Source organism: Macaca fascicularis, chromosome 14 (assembly GCF_037993035.2).
Source record: "Macaca fascicularis isolate 582-1 chromosome 14, T2T-MFA8v1.1".
NCBI lineage: Eukaryota > Metazoa > Chordata > Mammalia > Primates > Cercopithecidae > Macaca > Macaca fascicularis.
In genome coordinates, this window is record NC_088388.1 from 87,482,891 (window position 1) to 87,501,592 (window position 18,702).

General features: G+C 37.5%; 1 protein-coding gene across 6 annotated transcripts in view; it reads right to left on the reverse strand.

Annotated features, from left to right (window-relative positions):
* Window positions 1–18,702, reverse strand: part of GRM5 (glutamate metabotropic receptor 5) — a 576,324-nt gene that overhangs the window by 55,114 nt on the left and 502,508 nt on the right. For all 6 annotated transcript variants that reach the window (XM_015435594.4, XM_005579310.5, XM_005579312.5 and 3 more), the window contains one exon: window positions 8,069–9,008. In XM_015435594.4, the coding sequence (XP_015291080.3) occupies window positions 8,069–9,008 (940 nt within the window). The remainder of the gene's footprint in view (window positions 1–8,068; window positions 9,009–18,702) is intronic.

Genomic DNA, 18,702 nt, shown 5'->3' on the forward strand with positions numbered 1-18,702 from the left:
AAAATGTGGTTTATAAAAAGCTAATAACTTTGTAACTAAAAATATTATACAAAAAAAGTAGTGTATCTTCATAATTCCTATAAAAAATTATAAATAATAAGTCAGTCAGATTTTATTCTCATAAACAAAATCTATATAGATATATGAAAATCACCACCAAATTTCAGGCAGTTCTTAAGGGTTAACTTTTATCTCAGAGACTTTTGTGTATTCTATTCACAATCATATTAGGTTCATGGTTCATTCACGATATGATGGAATCAAAAGTATGCAGTGCAATAAAGATCAGGGAGCAGTTTTCAAGGAAATTCCTTGGCAGGAAGTTCTACTCCTCACTCATTAATCTCAGTTTTTCCTCAGTTAGAGCCGCCATGTTTGTCATAAGGACTGGAATGGGGAACACAGCTTAACAGTTACCTAAGTGGGCTATGAAGCTAGCTTCCTTTTATTCTAATCCTTCCTCTTCTACTTACTGTCTAAATAGGGAAGTAAATTAGCTTCTGTTTGCCTCAGTTTCCTCATGTGTACAATAAATGAGGTAATAATGCCTACCCCATAGATTGTTTTGGATATAAAAAGATTCATTATATTTAAGGAGTTTAGAGCAGTGCCTAGCAGTTAGCAAGTACTCAATAAATATAATTACTCCCTAGCTTCAGCCTTTTCTTGTTCACTGGCAAATGCCAGTGCAGCTGAGCCATCATTAGTTATTTATCCATGTATTCATTCATTTAACAAATATTTTTTGAGTATTGAGTATGTGATTGGCACTGTGCAGGGTGCAAATGATACAGAAAATGAGTAAGATACAGCTTCTCTCTTTAATAAGTTCATGGTATAGTGTGTGTGTGTGGCAGGACTAGAGATGATGGTGTAAAAAAGTATTTCAATTAAACAGACAATTCTAACATGGGATGATAAATGCTCTAGCAAGAAGCACGTGGCTCATTTGGATCATAAGGTGGGGAACTGAATGCAGTCTCAGAGGGCCAGGACAGGCTTTCCAGCAGAATTGATATCTAAGATGAGTATGAGTTGGCCAAGTGAGAGTTGGGGGTGAGGTGGGGTAGGTGTATTTCATACTAAAGTGGCTGCCTCTCTAGAGGCCCTAGAACAAGGAAATTGTATAAGGATCAGTGTGGAAGGTCAGGCAGGGGGTGGCCAGAAGCAAGGCTAGGCGAGGGTGAAGGAGTCAGATTAGCAAGGGTCTTTCCTATTATGCAAAAGAAATTTGGCTCTATCCTGTCCTACTCAGTGGAGAAGCTCTGAAGTCTTCTAAACAGGGTTTAAAACACTTAGATAGTTTCTCTTGTTTGAATTAGTATCTTTTAAACATTATTTCTAATTTCTGACAGAATTTACTCCTTCTACCTTTGGGTCCCTCTGTTTCTCTGTAGGCCTCTATCATGGCACTGTATTGCTTTATTGAACTTACTGTTTCTAATCCTGCCTTCCTTGGGAGACTGAGGGCTTCTCAAAGATTGTTTTTTATCTATCTCTGTATCGCTAGGAGCTGGAATAGTTATTGATGCTGCTGAGTAGGCATTCAATGGAAGCTTGATTTAAAACAAACAAAAAAAAGTTGATTTTAGAAAGAAAGCATTTTTTTCTTATATTTTTAGGACAAAGCATTCTCAGATAAAATCTGGCCATCAAGTCAACAAAGTGAGTAATCTTGTTCACTCTGAAGGCAGTGTGAGTGCCATGAGGTGCTGCCCAACAGATTTCTAATCCACCTGTCCTCCTATATGTTCTTTATTAATCACTGCTGGGCAAGCACTGTGCTAGGCACCAAGGGAGATATAAATACACCGAAGACAGCATTATATAGTTGTGAAAATGTTACTTATGTACACAAAACAAACTCTATATCCCGAGGGCCTAGCACAGTAGTGGTATTGCTCAGTCCTCAGTCAATGTCTGTGAATAAATAACAAGTGAATAAAGGGTGAGGGATATGTGTGAAATGTATGATATACATAATAAATGCTCCAAGAGTCCAGATGAGGGAAAATCTGTGAGCTGGGTAAATCTGATAGGGTCTGATTGAGGTGTCCTAGCCTTGGAAGATGAGTAGGATCTGGAGGGATAGAAGGAAAAGGTGGAGGACTCTAAGGAAAGAGAAATAGCATGAACATCACTTCATGCAGACTAATAATGCCTGAAGGATATAAAAGCCATTGGAAATTATGAAAGCTCTGAAAACAATTGAAGTATATTGGAATTCACACAAATGAACCAGTTTTCTAGGCATATTGTAATTTGGCCAGTGAATGCGGGGAGACCAGCAGTTGCTTTAGCAGACAGCCAAAGTGGGCCCTCATGACAATGGTAATTAAAGCAAAGTTAATTAGTTAATTAAAACAGAAGTGGCAAATGGCAGTTTCTAAATTTCAGTTAAAGGTGGAGGCAGCACTAATGATTCTGCCACCTGACTAGAATCCCAAGGGAGGGTTTTGCCTTCTGAGAAAATTTGTAACTTCGAGCTATAGGTCTCTGTCATCAATTTAGCCATGAAAGGCCCGTTGCATTTTAGAACCCCAGTTCCATGTGCCTGGAAATTCTGAATCTTGCAGAGCTAGAACTTTAGATTCATCAGATTCAATGCTTTATTTAGGTCAGAACTGGCCTTGTGTTCATTTGTCAATTTGCAGCTGAAGCGAAAGCCTTAAACGGAAGCCTGGCATTATCTGCTTGACAATGATTTGATGCTGCACCATGTTGTGCTGGAAATTAGTGTCTAGAACCAAAATGTTAATCACAGGGACCTCTATACATTGATGGCATAAATAGCATGTTTCCATATAAAAAAATCTGTAGTGACTCATTTCCATTTAAATAAAAATCTCCCTTTGCTATTTCAGTGAATTGAATGACTGACTCCGAGCACTTTTCTATTTGTGCTCTAGGTTGAGCTAATTTAACTTCACAGAAAATTGCTGGATCTGTTAGAATTACCTCTGTCATCTCCTTAGGTGCTCAGAGAGCTCAAAGTGATTCTTTCTCCATGATGAGAGGTGGAAATTTGCTTCATCTAGCCCCCTTCTCACTAAAGATATGAACTACTCTTCAGGCTCCATAAACATGTCTTCTTTTGGGTCTATGATGATGTTTTCCAAAGTAAGTTCTTTGGAGCATCAGTTCTTCAGAATGTTAGGAGGTTTACTTGGAAAAAAAATGGTCTTGTGTATACATTTGCAAAATGATTAGAAAAAGTCAACAAATGGATGATAGGTTTCTACAGTGCAAGACTTCTCAGTGTTTATCTCCAATAAGAGAATAGAATTTTGTCACCTTTTTGACCAAATAATTTCTTTTTCATGGAGCTATTTAATTTTTCAAAGAATACACTAATTTTCCAAAGAAAACAGTTCATATATGCTCAGCTCTAGTAATCATCAGCTAAGACCTTAGTTTAAAAACTGCTGCATTACTCATTAGTCATGAGACAGTAGGCAAGTCTTCTCACCGTGCAGGACCTCAAATTCCTCATCTGAAAAATGGGAGGATTGTTGCTTCAACTTGCAGTATTTTGTGACAATTAGAAATGTTAGACTAGTTATACATATGAAAAGTTCTGTAAGGTGGCAGAACATATTAGGTAGGTAATAAATGAACCATTTCGAGGGACTACTCTGATTTGAAACTTTTTTCCAATCTCCTACTTCATGCTCCACTTCATCTTACTTCCTTCCTCTTCTTTTCCCTCTTCTCTGTTCCACTGCTCTTCCTTTTATGACAACTACCACCGTGACTACTACTAGGTGCTAACATTTTAGGCACTGTGCATTGGATTGTCTAACAAACACCTGACACCCCCTTTTCTCTTTCCACTTCCATATTCTGTTATATTAGATAGTTTGGGCCAGTGTGACACAAGGGCAATTCTTATGGGACTCTGAGAAGACTTTTGTTTTCCCTAATGAAAGTACACAATGTGTGGAACCATGACAACTATATTACAATCATTAGTAAAAGGCCTAGAGAATGGCAGACGTGTTTGCCTTTGCATCACTGAACCAAAACCTGAAGCAATCCCCCTCCACAATTTTTATAACACGAGTAAAATGAACCCCAAAGAGTATAAGTGTTTGAAAATAGGCTTTCTACTACTTGCAGACACAATTCTAAAAGGTTGAGGTGGCATTTATTGAATACTTTCTACATGCTGGTACTAAACACTTAATGCATATTACCTCATTTACTACTCAAAATAGGAACTATTATCTACCATTTTACAGTTGAGAAAACAGACAAAAGTACCTTATTCAAATTCATAGCTGAATTGAAATCCAGGTGTGGTTCCAAAGCCAGAACTCTAAACTAGTATGCTGTCTTTGCATTTTCCATCTCTGTACATACACCTTTCCAGGAGCCTGTCCTAACTTTCAGAGACCAAGTTACCATAACCATAGATATTATTATATTCTTCATTTTGAGGTACACAATTAGTATCCTTTTTAAGATAGAGAACCCTTACCATCTGCCATTCCATGTGGAAGGGACACACACAGACCCCATCCAGAAATAGAGGGCATACCCAGTCTCAGATTATAGTAGCCTGTTTCTTCATACACCAGACAGAGGACAGCAGAACAGGGCTGGGCCCAGTATGGTAGATGCTTCTCCACCAAAGACCTACATCCAGAGATTTAATTTACCTATTTAAGCCCACCTGACATCCCAAGAGGTGGGCTCAATGGCATATTAAAATTTTCACGCCTGAGAAGCACAGCTCATGGAAGTGATTTGGAAGAACATGTAAAAATATTAGAAACACCTGAATTTATTTGTTTCCCATTAGTTAAGTTGAAGTGTGGCAAACCATGTGTTATACACTGGCTTTTATAAAACTAATTATCAAATGGGAGCTGAATCCCTGCATAAAAGGCTATATCTATATCCTACGATGTAATAAATATGCTGAACATCTTGATTTTGTATCACAGAGAAGAAATATTTAGTTTTGGAGCTCACGGAAGCTATAGAGGAAAAAAATTTTAGTTTGCATCTCTTTCTAATGACTGTGGGTTAAAAAGGAGAGCAGATATCAGATGCATGTGATACAAAAGAATTATAGCTTTCCCTGCGCCTTTTTCTTATCCATATCAAAAGCAGGTTCTAGCTTGAATATTCGGGTTGATGGCAAAAAAAGGAGTCTCCATATAATCAGACTATAGCCTGTCTCAGCTATAATCACATAGACAGATCAAGATTTGCCAAGATTGCAGAAAGAAGACCAAACACTTGCCAAAGGTCTCTCTTTACCCTCTTGTCAGATTCTAACATCCAAATGCACAGATTGCAAAACTGTAAAAACTACATGGCCCTGTAGGAAAAACAAGTTAAAACATTGCAACAAAAATCTTTAGAATTTCCGTTTTCTAGTGGTTGGCACTATCAGTAAAATTTGTTGCTTTTGTTTGTCCCTTTGTTTATTAAATTAGAAACAAAATAGTTTAAAATATTTATTGAACATTACTAGAGAAACATTTTAACTATAGCAAAGCATGGGATCAGTGATCCAATTCTAGAGCAGAGACTGATGACCACAGGAGTGAGAGAGATATCTAATGTAGGGCACTGTTGTCTTAATCTTATGAAAGTTAATAGGACAACTAGGCAGTAAGAGTGTGCACATTTGAAGACAAGCAAAAAAGTACCTACCACATTGCTACCATCCCAAATTCATTCAACAAACGTATCAAAAATCATTATTGAGCACTTCTATGTGCCAAGCACCCTTCAAGGTAGAGGTAGGTATTGGAGGCACAGTGATGAGCAAGGTAAAGAAGACCTCCACCCCTAAGGAGCTTGCTGTGCTTAAATTGGAATATAGGATGTGCTATACAGAATGGCAAGGAGCTGGACAACGTAAAGATCAAGATGCCCTGGAAAACTCAGACTGTATAATCAATGTCTCCATAGGTTTGTGCTGCCGTTTATAATGCTCTCTTTGTTATTAAGATCATCTAGATTGTGTATTTGGTACAGTAACTTTCGTGAGTAAAAGAAGACTGACAGTGGTTAACTTAATCAAATACTTAAGTTAATCAAATACTAAAGAAGTGCTTACTGTGTGGCAGACACTATACACATGTTAACTCATTCATTTCTCACAACCAGTCCATGAAGTATGCATTTCTTTATCTCCATTTTTCAGAGGAAAAAATCAAGACATAGAGAGGTTAAGTGAATTGGCCTAAGGTTCTGCACCTGGTAAGTCATGCTGCTGGTATTTAATCCCAGTGCTCTCTAGCACTATACTGTGCTACCTTCAATAAAGTGCCTACTATGTGCCAGCCTTTATATATATCATCTCCTTCACTTTTTACAATCCAGTTTGTCAGATGGTAAAAATAACGTACAGAGAGATGAAGTAGCAGTGGTGGTGTTCAAACCCAAAACAATCTGGCAAGGCCAGTGTTCTCTGCCACCACTCCCATGCTGTCTCCCTAAGGAGCTTTCTCTAGTGAGTTTTTTAGGTGCTCAGACATAGACTCACAATTCCCTCCCTCCATCAATATGCTTGTTTTATATACTCGTCTTTTCTGGGAGATTCTGTTTACAGATTGGACTTGAAGAAAAGCTGATAAAACAAAAGTTTGAAAAATAAATTTTCTTAGCCAAATGGAAAGGCTGATCTTGCAGAAATTTCAGAAAAAGAATGGTTTGTAGAGGAGTCAGGAAGGCAGCTGGAAAATAGGCCAGCAGGTTAGATATATGAAAGGCCTGCTGTGTACAGACTGTGACATAGCCAGGATTTATTGAAGAAGAAGACACGAACTACAGTTTAATTGAATGTCTTGTACAATGTATGTAGAAAGAGATAAGAAGTGTAAAGCAAGTAGAAAAGAGTTGAAAGAGGTAAAGGTACAAGTTAATAATGTAAACGAATTGGACCTTGTGGATAAAATTCAACTCTCCTCTGAATTATTTTCAAACCTCAGCAGACAGTATCTTTACCATCATAATAAGTCATGCTTTGAAGATTTAGGGCTGACAGAAAAGTAGGACTTTATGCAGGCTAAGTGATGGTATAGGAGAATAGTTCAAGCAATGTTATTTAGATATGTAGCTTCCATTTGAAAGCTATGTATCTTCCATTTATTTATCTAGGTTTTAGAAATACTGTTAAATTTCAGAAGAGTTAGCAGGACTGATGTCTTGACCAGCTCTTTTGATGTGTACTTCTTAAATAGAGGTGATCCTTAGTCCCAATGATCAACAATCGGTGTTGCCTTTTTGGTACTTCAACATTTTTCCCAAGCCACTGATAACACGACCTTGTCTTTTGAAGTGCTTTGGGATCGTTTATCACATATGGAAGTTCCTAACATGGGGGAAATCATTGGCTTTTGGCTCTAGATTCTTTTCAGATTGAAATGGTCGAGTAACTACTGCCTGTGATATTGAACTTGGAGTGAGATGAGACTACACACAAAAAAGAACTGGGAAACTGGTTGTTTTAATATGCAAAGTCATTTAGTTGTTTTGTCCTTTTCAGCTGCTTAGACATCTCCCAAAGATTTCATCTTGCCCATTAAGAACTAAAATATAAATCTTACATTCTTGTGCCTCTATTGGATGGGCATTTAAGCACTCTTCTGGCTTGAATAGGTTTAGGCTCGTGCAAGTGCAGTCCGATATGTAGAGTTCTTGGCATTCTGCTCTCAGTATAATCTTTGTTAGTAATATATTTTGACTCTGTTCTGGTGAGCTAGAATTTAACCCACAATGTAACTCTGTCCCCTCAGAACTCAAGGGCCCTTGCCTTGGCTTTGTGACCTAACTCTGCTCTGTCTCACCTCTCAACCTTACTCCCCATATGCTGTAACTCTGCTTTATTAGAGATTTCGACTCCCTGTTTCTAGACTTGGCCTAAGTAACTTGACCCACATCCCATTAACCCCATAAATACCATTTTATGAGAAGGTCCATGCCCTAAGGCACCCTGCCTCCCATGGTTTCATTTACTCAGATTTCTCCCATTTAAAAGACCCAGGAAACACATGCCTCTGCTTCAGCTGTAGGGGCCAGCGCCCCTCTAAGCCCCCACAACTTTTACCTTAAGGTTTCCCCAGAGGAGCCCCTTCTCTTCCACAGGTTGACTAGGCTGCTGGATCTGCTGGCTGCGGAGGATGACTTGCCATCCCCTACATGCATGCGCACCACAGTAGATGTGGTGAAGGCGCTGCGCACATTTCTCTCTGGTTTGGCCAGGATGATGTACACCTTCGGCACAAACATGCAGCCTAGGGCCACTGTGGCACTGAGGCTGACCGAGAAACACATGGTGATGATTTTGTAGTTGCTGCCAAAGTAGATTGGTACAAAAGCTAGCCATATAATGCAGGTCGTGTACATTGTGAAGGCGATATACTTGGCCTCGTTGAAGTTAGCTGGAACATTTCTGGTCTTGAATGCATAGAAGGTGCAGCTCAAAATCAGCAATCCATTGTATCCAAGTGGAGTGACAACTCCTAAGTTGGTGGTGTTACAGATCAGGTAGACTTCTCGAATGCTTGGGTAGTCATGCATTATGTCAGGAGGCTCCATTATAAAGAGGGCAACAATGATGCCCAACTGGATGCATATGAGAATGAAAGCAATCACTAGCTGGGCACAGGCACTCATGAATCTGGGCTTTTTGGTACAGATTTTCTTCTTGCTGCCAGCCAGGATCCTTGCAATACGGTTGGTCTTTGTTACAAGGGCTGAGTAGCTCATGGCTGGGGACAGACCAATGCCAATTCTCTGAAGGTAGCAGTAAATCTGTTTGGGCTTTGCAATGAGGCAGAAGGTACATAAGTAGCCCAGGCAGATGCCAGCAAGGATAATGTAACAGAGTTCCCTGCTTGAGGACTTGACTACTGGTGTATCCCGGTAAATGATGAAGACTACAGTAACAAACAGGGTGGCTAGGAGGCCAAGGCAGGCAAACACCACAGCTGCAATGGGTTCAGGGTCACCCCATCGAAGATACTGTACTGGAATCAAATCACAACCTGCAGAGACACAAACACATATTGTAAAGGAGGAAGAGATGTTGACTTGGGTCACATATCCCTAAGTTACAAGCAGCTGTTTATGATCATTTCAGTTTGTTCCCCATCTACTTTTCTAATTTCAGAATCTCATGCTACTCATTGTTTTATGTATTCATTCAGAAAATTTTAATGATGATAATACTGAACACATACATGGTCTGTGATAGGAACTATTCTAGGTTCTGAGAAGAAATAATGAAGAATGTTTCCTGCCCTCATAAAAATATCAATGGCCTTTTAAACAATTGTAACTGTGATAAGGTTTATGAAGAGTTATAATATGGGTTCTAAGCAGTCTCTGGAAGCAGCAAAGACCTCCTACAATAGGAATTAGCAAATAAATGTGTTGGTTTGATGGAGCTGGGAATTTCATGGGCTTGGCAAACTTACAGTTAAACTATGTTAACTGTAAGGAAGAGAGGCATGAAAGGAAGCCACTGTATGATAGTGCAACAAGTGGCCTTAGATGATGAGGCTGGGAGGTAGGCAGGAAGGGGATCTTGGAGTTTAGACAGTCCTAGATCAGTAGGAAGTTATTCTGAGGATCTATGTAGAGCAATGACAGGATCAGGTGTGTGTGTGTGTGTGTGTGTGTGCGTGTGCGTGTGTGTGTGTGTCTGTTTTAAACATTTCTTTGGTTGCTACGTGGGTTTTGGATGAGATAAAGGTGTGGACACATTTAAGACTTATTTTAGAGACATATAGAGTGTTTGAATGGATGTGGGAGTGTGTGAAAAGTGAAAAAGGTCTGAAATATGACCAACACTAGTAAAGAAATTTCAGGGAATTTTGTGGTTTAGAAGTTTTAGAGGATTCTGTTAAAAAAAAAAAGGAGGATATTCATTTTTATAAGAAAACTGACCCCAAAGGCAAACAATTGGCACGCAAGGGAAGTGCACCACTCTCAAAATCATTCCTTACTTATGACATGCAGTTTTTAAATTATTTCTTGATTATATAGCAGAAAAACAGTGATAGAATACAGCATCATTTGGATTATCTGTCCTTTACAATTTTTTAGGACAGTGGTTCTCAAAGTTGGCTACACACTAGAATCACCAAGAATACACACACGCACACACACACATATAAAATCCTGAGACCTGGGTGTCCCATTGGTTGAGCTTCTGACTTAATTTGTCTGAGTGTTACCTGGGCATCAGAATTTTTTAACAATACTGTAAGTGCCTGTAATGTGCAACCAAAGTTGAGAACCATTGTTCTAGGAGGATCATTCTTGTCACTTAGACTTTTAAAGAAAATAGAATTGAGATAGTTTCACTGAGTAAGTAGGAAAGGAGGCAAGTAATCTGGAGCATTGGACATTTGAGGAATATAGCAGAAATGACTAATTTCATGTCAATATCTATTCTCCCCTTCATTCTCAGCAACAGACCTCTAATTTCATTTGCGATGGTAAAGGCATCAGTTACAATACTACATTTTGCGTCAATCATTGCTGCGAGATGTGGCATATGAGTAGTAGGTTTTAGCCAATAACATGTAAACAGAGGATTCCTAAAAGGAAAGTGACTCATGGTAGAAAGTAACATTTTTCCCTTATTTACTTTCTTCTTCTGCTGTCTGGCATATAAACCTGATGGCTAGAGCTCCAGCAGTTGTTTTGGACTTTAAGGTAACTTGAAGGACAGAACATGTGTTCTGGATTTGGAAGAGATAAATAGATGGGGCTCCACTCCCTGAGAACCATGGACCCCCCACTACCTGTGGACTATGTATATCCACATCTTCTTTGTTTAAGCTTCCTTTATTTATTTATTTTCTTGATCTATGCAGGGAAACTAAATCCTTATTGATAAGGAGTAAAGTTTCCTGTTAACTTGTCCTATCCCATGATAAAGGGTGTTGCAGTCAGTGGCTTTGAATATCAATGGTTACTGGGAGGCAGGGGAGGCAACAACTGGTAATGACAGCAAGGAAGCATGTAGTTCTTTCAAAATATTCCTAAGGGTAGCTTCGTTGTGAAAAGGGAAGGGAAGGGAAGAAGGAAGGGAAAGAGAAGTGGAAGGGGAAGGGGAAAGGGAATGAAGGGGAAGAGGGAAGGAAGGAGAAGGGAACGGGAAAGGGAGGGGAAGGGGAAGCGGAAATGGAAGGGAAGGGAATTCTTCCCCTTATTTCTGCCCTGCTGCTGCTTTGCTTTAAGATCTCACATTTCAGAAAGTACTGTTAGTACTACAATTAAAGTCATAATGGGTTTAATAGGAGTTATGAGCTAGCCTGGGATTCTCAGCACACTTTGCAAAATGTTTCTATGGGAAAATGTATTCTTACTCTAAATAATTGTGCATTTAATATCGAAACAAAGGGCTTTAAATTTTAAAAAATTGTGGATAGCTCAGACTAAATATAACTAAATACAAAACAGTTGTGTTATATGACCTCATTAAATATAAAAATACATATCTCATTGCTAATTAATACACCTATATCTATATTTCTAGTCATCTACATTCCCATATGCTTCCTATACAGTTGGAATTCAACCTCTGATACTTTAGTATGCCATAGAGTTTAGGCTTATGTTTACAAGTTTGCTCCTTGGAGAAGCTATTTTACAAAAGAAAGTATTAATCATATATATACATATATATGTGTGTATATATATATATAAAAAAATATATTTTTTGAGACATAGCCTTGCTTTGTTGCCCAGGCTAGAGTGTAGTGGTGTGATCTTGGCTCACTGCAACCTCTGCCTCCTGAGTTCAGGTAATTCTTGTGCCTCAGCCGCCTGAGTAGCTGGGATCATAGGCACGCCCAGCTAATGTTTTTGTATTTTTAGTAGAGACGGGGTTTCACCATGTTGGCCAGACTGGTCGAACTCCTTGCCTCGAGTGATCCACCTGCTTTGGCCTCTCAAAGTGCTGGGATTACAGGCATGAACCACTGTGCCTATCCCATTCCTATCTTTATTATTTCATAATAGTTCATTTATAGCAATGATTTAACAATAAAATTTATTAAACATATAGAGGTCTGTTTCTACTGCTAGGTCATAAGCTACTAATGTCTATAGCAATTTACTTATATAAGAAATGTTATGTTTGTATATAGGGCAGGAATCTTTTAGGTAAAAAAGAATGAGCTGGAAAAAGTAATTAAACACTTCAGTTTTACCCTATTTTTTCCTACTATTCTGCTAAATCTTAATTGTTTTCATCTTAATGTAATTAGCAGTTTAATTTATAAATACTTTGCATAGAATAACATTTACTACTATTTTTATCAGATATATTTTTGAACTCTTCATGTTCAGCTTATTAACATCTGTGTGAAACTAAAGAAAACTCTAGATATATGTGTTAAAAATGTACATGAGGCTTGCCCCTAATGTGATGTAATTATTTTCACAAATTTATCAGAATTTATATATTTAAATGAATGTTTCTTTTATTTAATGTAAACCATTTAGAAAGTCTTACATTTAGTTTGATGCTGCCATTGCAAAAAAATACTGTTGTAACTATTCTCTAAGAATAGCAAATTGGACTCTGATTAAAGGGTTATAATCACTGAATCTTAGGATTGAATAAGATCTTACGGTTTCCAAAAAATGGATGTGTATCACAATCACTTGGGAAGCATACAAAACTATAACTCACGAGTCTAAACTCAGAAGATTTTGAGTCAGTACATTGTGGTGGGGCAAACGAAACTTATTTTGAATAAGCAACTTCAGTGATGCTCTATTAGTCTTTAGTGCTTGGTTTGCAATTCAAACTTAGAGATTTTCAAGCCAAATTCTTACCCATTGTGCAAATGCTTTATATGATAACTCCAAGACGTAATCATCCTAACCTTACTTAAGGCTTTTTATAAAATATATCGTCTCAAGGGTAGGACTGGTGGTGGCGGTGGGGAGATAGATTGAAAAGGCAGAAAGTTGTGATGGCAAATGGAGACTGGAAATGAAGAAATCAGTTAGAAGACTATCACAAGGAGACAGGGATGATAAAGGCAAAAACTAAGTCACTGTACTAGAGAAAACAATTAGTTGGTAAAGACATTTCAGAACTGGAATTGAAAGAAATTATGAAGAAGATAGAAGAATCAAGAAGAAAGGCTTTGTAGCTGATAGTAGTACTGTTAACTAAGATGAGGTCTTAGGAAGCAAAGGGTCACATTTCATGGGAATGATATCTAGTTCCAGTTTGAGCATGCTGTTTGTGCTGAGTCTGACCTAGTGAGCTTTGAAAAGCTATCAGTGTGGAAGTTACAGCTTTAGGAATCATCTGTTTATTAAAGCTGAAAATAAGAGACATGGAAATAAACACAATCGATGAGGAAATTCTTAGATGTGGATGAGAGCGGAGCCTAGCAGTCTGGTGTAACACCAATACTAAGGAATGAGAGAGGGAGATAATATGTCAGGGAAGATGTAACATCAGACAGAAGGAAGGAAGTGTATCAGAAGCCAAAGGAAAGTGTTAAGTGGATGGCCCACCACAGTTCCCTCTAACAATATCAGTTCTGTTTTACTTTTTAAAATTCTTATCCAAATAGCTTGCACAAAGCTTCAAGTTTCAGGTTCACAGGTGTCTCTTCTGATATTAGATAATTATATGTTTTTTTTCCTTCACTAGTATTAGATTTATTTCTTTTGAATAAGGAATGTTGTACTTTCTAACATGAAACAAAGTCTACCAAATCTCAGAATCTTGGAATAATGCTAACCTTATTATGATGTAAATTTAAATTCTCAGTGATAACTACGCCTACTATGTGCACTGTTGTACAAATATCTGTGTATTTATTGTTCCTAACTTCCTTATTTTCTTCTAATCACTGGGCATTTTTTCCATCAATGGTTTTATTTTTTATCCTTGTTTCAACCTTACTGTAATGGCAAGTTACTGGAAGTGTATCTAGAGGATACCTAAGAGTCTAAAGTGCATATAATGTATAGTTTTATTATGAGTTTAATCAATTTAGCATATTTATTATATTTTAAATTAAATAATCTTGATCATGTTAGTGAAATTCCTTCCTAACAAGCATATTGCAGTTTCTCTGGTTCTCAGAAAATGCACAATATTATATTATTTTCTAGAAATGCAGTTGAAACATAGATTAGAAAACTGCGGTCCATTTTCTGATAACATCTATTTAGGTAGCTATTCACTTTTCATTTTTCTTCCCTTTTATACTTGATTCATAAGTCTGTGGTTCTCTTGTATAATCCATCGTTTCATAGTTTGAACTGACATACATTGAAAATACAAGTTTTTCTTTTTTTAAAGAGGGAAAGTGAGCTGCCAAAACTATATTGTCCACATTCATTCTATTACTTCACTAATGTGTTTCCCATAAGTCTAATAGCAGAATGGATGATCTACTGATTTTCTGGACCCCTAAAAATGATGTGACTGCTCATTTACAGCTGGTACTCATGCTTAGTGTTTGGTTGTTAGTTTTGCAGTATTAATATTCCTGTAGTTACTAGTTTCTAGACTGCTGCATTATTCAAACCCTGTTCCCAGTGTTTCTTCAGGGAGAGATGCCTGATGTTCTGTAAGTTGGGCTCAACAGGAGCTCCTTACCAAGCTCCTACATTCCTGTATATTTTGGATAAAAGAAATTGCTACTTAGAATCTTTGAGAATAAGATGTATGTGCCCTCAGCTGCTGGTTAGGTCATTTCAGGCATACAATGAGAGGGAAGATATAAGATAGATTATAAAAAACGGATCTATTAGAACTAATACGGGGATACAGAACTGACAAGGGGCTGTTGTGGGTTTCCCCTTTGATATGTGAGCATAGATCTGCCCAGAGTACAAGGTGTTAACGGTAACTAACAATATCATGCTTGCTTTCCATCTATTTAACCGATACGTCATCTTTTTGCCTTTCCTTCTTTCTTTACCTCTCTGGATTTGGATCTCATGGATGTTGAACCAGGATCTCAGGGTGATACAGAATCAGAATTCTTTCTGTAGTGTTCATATCCTTGATCCTTTAATATTTTTTCTTTACTTAGCCTGAGCTAAGGTTTTTCATCACTTCCATAATTCAGAGAATTTGAAGTGATGGGTGTCTGTGTGTGACGTGAGACATTGAGGAAACTCATTTCTCTCTGTAGCACTTACTGTATTTATAATCCATTTTGTGGTAGGGGGAGTTTGATTGATTATATCATTAAAGTCTGTCTTGTCTACTTGACTAGAAGCACCCTGATGATAGGGAGTTTGTCTCTTTTGCACACAAATGGGTCCTCAGTACTGAGCATAGTGCCTCACTCATGTGGTTAATACAGCAATTTATAAATTAATATATTTTCTATACAATTAAATACAGAATTCTAATTCTAGGGCATGGATAAGTCATTCTCAAAAAATGTTTGTGTTGCCTTTAGAAGTCCCAAGTCACAGAACTATTATGTACTGTTTTAGACAGAAGTCTAAAATCAGTTCACTACACCTGAATTTGAGTCTAGTTTCTGGAACCCAAAGAGGGCAAAACTAGATAAGCAGCTCAAAAACTTACTTCCGCCTAGGGATGTGACATGGTTCACGTTAGAAATATTCCTTGTGGGCAGGTGTGGTGGCTCACACCTGTAATCCCAGCACTTTGGGAGGCTAAGGCAGGCGGATCACAAGGTCAGAAGTTCAAGACAAGCCTGGCCAATATGGTGAAACTCCATCTCTACTAAAAATACAAAAATTAGCCGGGCATGGTGGCAGGTGCCGGTAGTCCCAGCTTCTTGGGAGACTCAGGCAGGAGAATCACTTGAACCCGGGAGATGGAGGTTGCAGTGAGTCGAGATCACACCACTGCACTCCAGCCTGGGTGACAGAGTGAGACTCCATCTCAGAGAAAAAGAAATATTCCTCGTGCTGACTAGTCATTTGGGATATTTTTAATGACTGATTGATTAATCTAAATTTTGAGTAATTCATTGGATCTGGGAAGTATGTATAGAGGAAAGAATGAGACAGTAACCAGTAAAGTCATTCTTTAAAAAGTGCCATCCAACTATTAAGGTTAGATAGATGTACTTTTCTTAAGAAGGTTGTTAATCATAACTTTTGTTTTTCTTTTTTTTTTTTTTTTTTTTTTTTTTTTTTTTAGTTTAGGATAGGAAAAAAATAGAAAAGTTCCCAAGTTTTCTTCAAGGAAGGCATATTCTATAGTTGATTGATTTTTACCATTACCTTAGCATGAAACAAAACATGGCATGATCGCTTTCTCCAATAAAAATATAGTCTTTATCCAAGGTGTTAGGCAAGTTTTATTGGTAACTGCCCCAATAGGAAGCTGCCATATTCCTCTTTATGTCAGTATCAAAAAACAAAAAACAAACAAACAAACAAAAAACAAAAAAAAAAAAAACGAAAGAGACTGACATTTATTGAATGCTTACTATGTGTCAGGTGCTATCCCAGAAATTTCATGTAATCTTCACTATAAAAAATGAGGTAAATATCATTATTTCTATTCTTCAGAGGGGGCAATATGAAGTTTAATTAGATATGTTAACTTTCTGGGACTGAGATTAAAACTCTGTGGTTATCTACTAACTTGTTTAGTTAATTTATTAATTTTATCTTTGCTACATCAGGGGAGGCAACTTGGTCAATTACTCCTCTGAAAGAAGTCCTGAGTCTATTTAGTAGGAAACAGAATCATGATTAATTAACAATGTCTACATGGGCAAGGTGGGGCTAGTGGTGGCATAAATATTTGATAGCTTTATCTTAACATAAATCCATTCTTCCTCTTGAGAAATCTCATTGGTTCAAACCCTTCAGCAAGATTTTCATTCTGGGCTATGTGTCCTGCGAGTTGCTGGCCAGAGACACTGATTGATCAGTTGTTTTTCTTGGGTTCCTAAAGTTTTCTAAGCATAGAACATGTTGTGAATGATCATTCATGGGACACTCCCAACTTTGCTACGGAGTAGACTCATAGCCATCCATTTGTCACTGGACCTAGCCTATTCCCCATCCTTCAAGGTTTATTATACATTTCGTTTTAGATTCCTGTAATAGAATTCCTTCACAGAGCTGAAAATTCAGAGTTATAGTTTTTATTTCTGTTTTTTTTTTTATTGGTTATATTTTATAGGGGAATTTGAAATTGTGTGCAAAGATTTCTTTTATAATTAAGACATAAAGAATGATTTAATAGTACTGCAGAGTACTAAAGGGAAATGTGATCACAGATGCACATTTGTAGGGAATAGCTTTGAAAAATATGACTTCCGGTCATACCGCACATGAATAAGAATGGAAAAACACAGCATGTGAATTTAAATAATAAACTGTGCTAACTGGAACAATTCCCTCTCTTTCTACTTTTCTCCTGTCCCTTTTCACTAGTTAACTTCTCCTTATTCTTCTATTTTCCACATTCTCTTTAATGATTACAACTTTTCTGATTCCCTGAGCCTGACTGACAGGTTCCTTTCATGTGGTCAAACAGCTCCTTGGGCCTGTACCCGTCATAGCACTTGCATTCATACTAATTGTGTATTAGTATTGTCTCTTTGACACGGTAGATTAAGCAATTTGAGAGCAGGAGACTGTTTCTTTGCTTATTGTTGTATTTCTAGTGTTAGTCCTAGTACCTGGCACACAATAGGCAGTTAAATAAGTTGAATGAATGAACACGTGATTAACAAAGAAGAGGGCAAGTAAAGAATAAGGAGACATGCACTTCATTTTCACTTTGCACACAAATATTTCCTATTAATACGAGCCTTTTACTCTGTGTCTCAATTTTTTCATACATGAAATGAAAATAACACAGACTTCTCTTATCTATAATTAGGGTTTCAATCTGGAGAAACCCTTGTAGAAGAATTCACAGATGAGAAATTAAAGACGAATGACCTGAAAAAGGTCAGTGAAACGATTTCTTAGAAATAAATTTATAAAATGCTTAAAGTTGTTTTTGTATTTTATTGAAATAAAATACTAAACTCATCATTTTAAAACCTATAGAGTATCAGTGGAATTTTACACACGTAATAGGAGCTATAATTTGGGTTTTACAATTCGTTTCTATTTACCTTTGCTAGCTTGCCAGACCCTTGTCAAGATCCCTTTCCTGCAGTTTTAGTCAGACTCATAAAATTGCTTATTTTGCAAATAAGCTGCATACTAAAAAGCACTTTCCTCCTGTAGCTGGTCTTCCATCCAAATGTTCAATAGCTTTCTGATTTTATGATTCAGAATTTTGCAACCACTCTCCAGGCCCCACTATATTCCTTCTGTGTTCCCATATACCTTGATTTTCTTTTCCTTTGAGGCATACTAGCACTGTTCTAAGACCTCAAATTACATTACCTTTCCTAAGGAAGTCTGCAAAATTGTATGCATATTCTGCCACAGATTTTAACTCCCCTTTCTCTTCCCAAGCCTATTTGTTCCTAAATTTTCAGTATCATAATATTGTAAGTATTCTCCAATTGAGCTATGGGCATACATTTAACTAACTCAAATGCTCATGTTTATTACAGAAAGAAAATATGGGGACAAAGTGCACACATGTAAGAAAAGTGTACAAGGGGAAAGATTTATGCCTCATCCCACCCATTAAAGAGATCGAACATTGTAAACACAGCACAGCTACATTTCTCTCTTGAGCACCTACACCATTCATAGCACTTGGTCCACACTATGGTGATA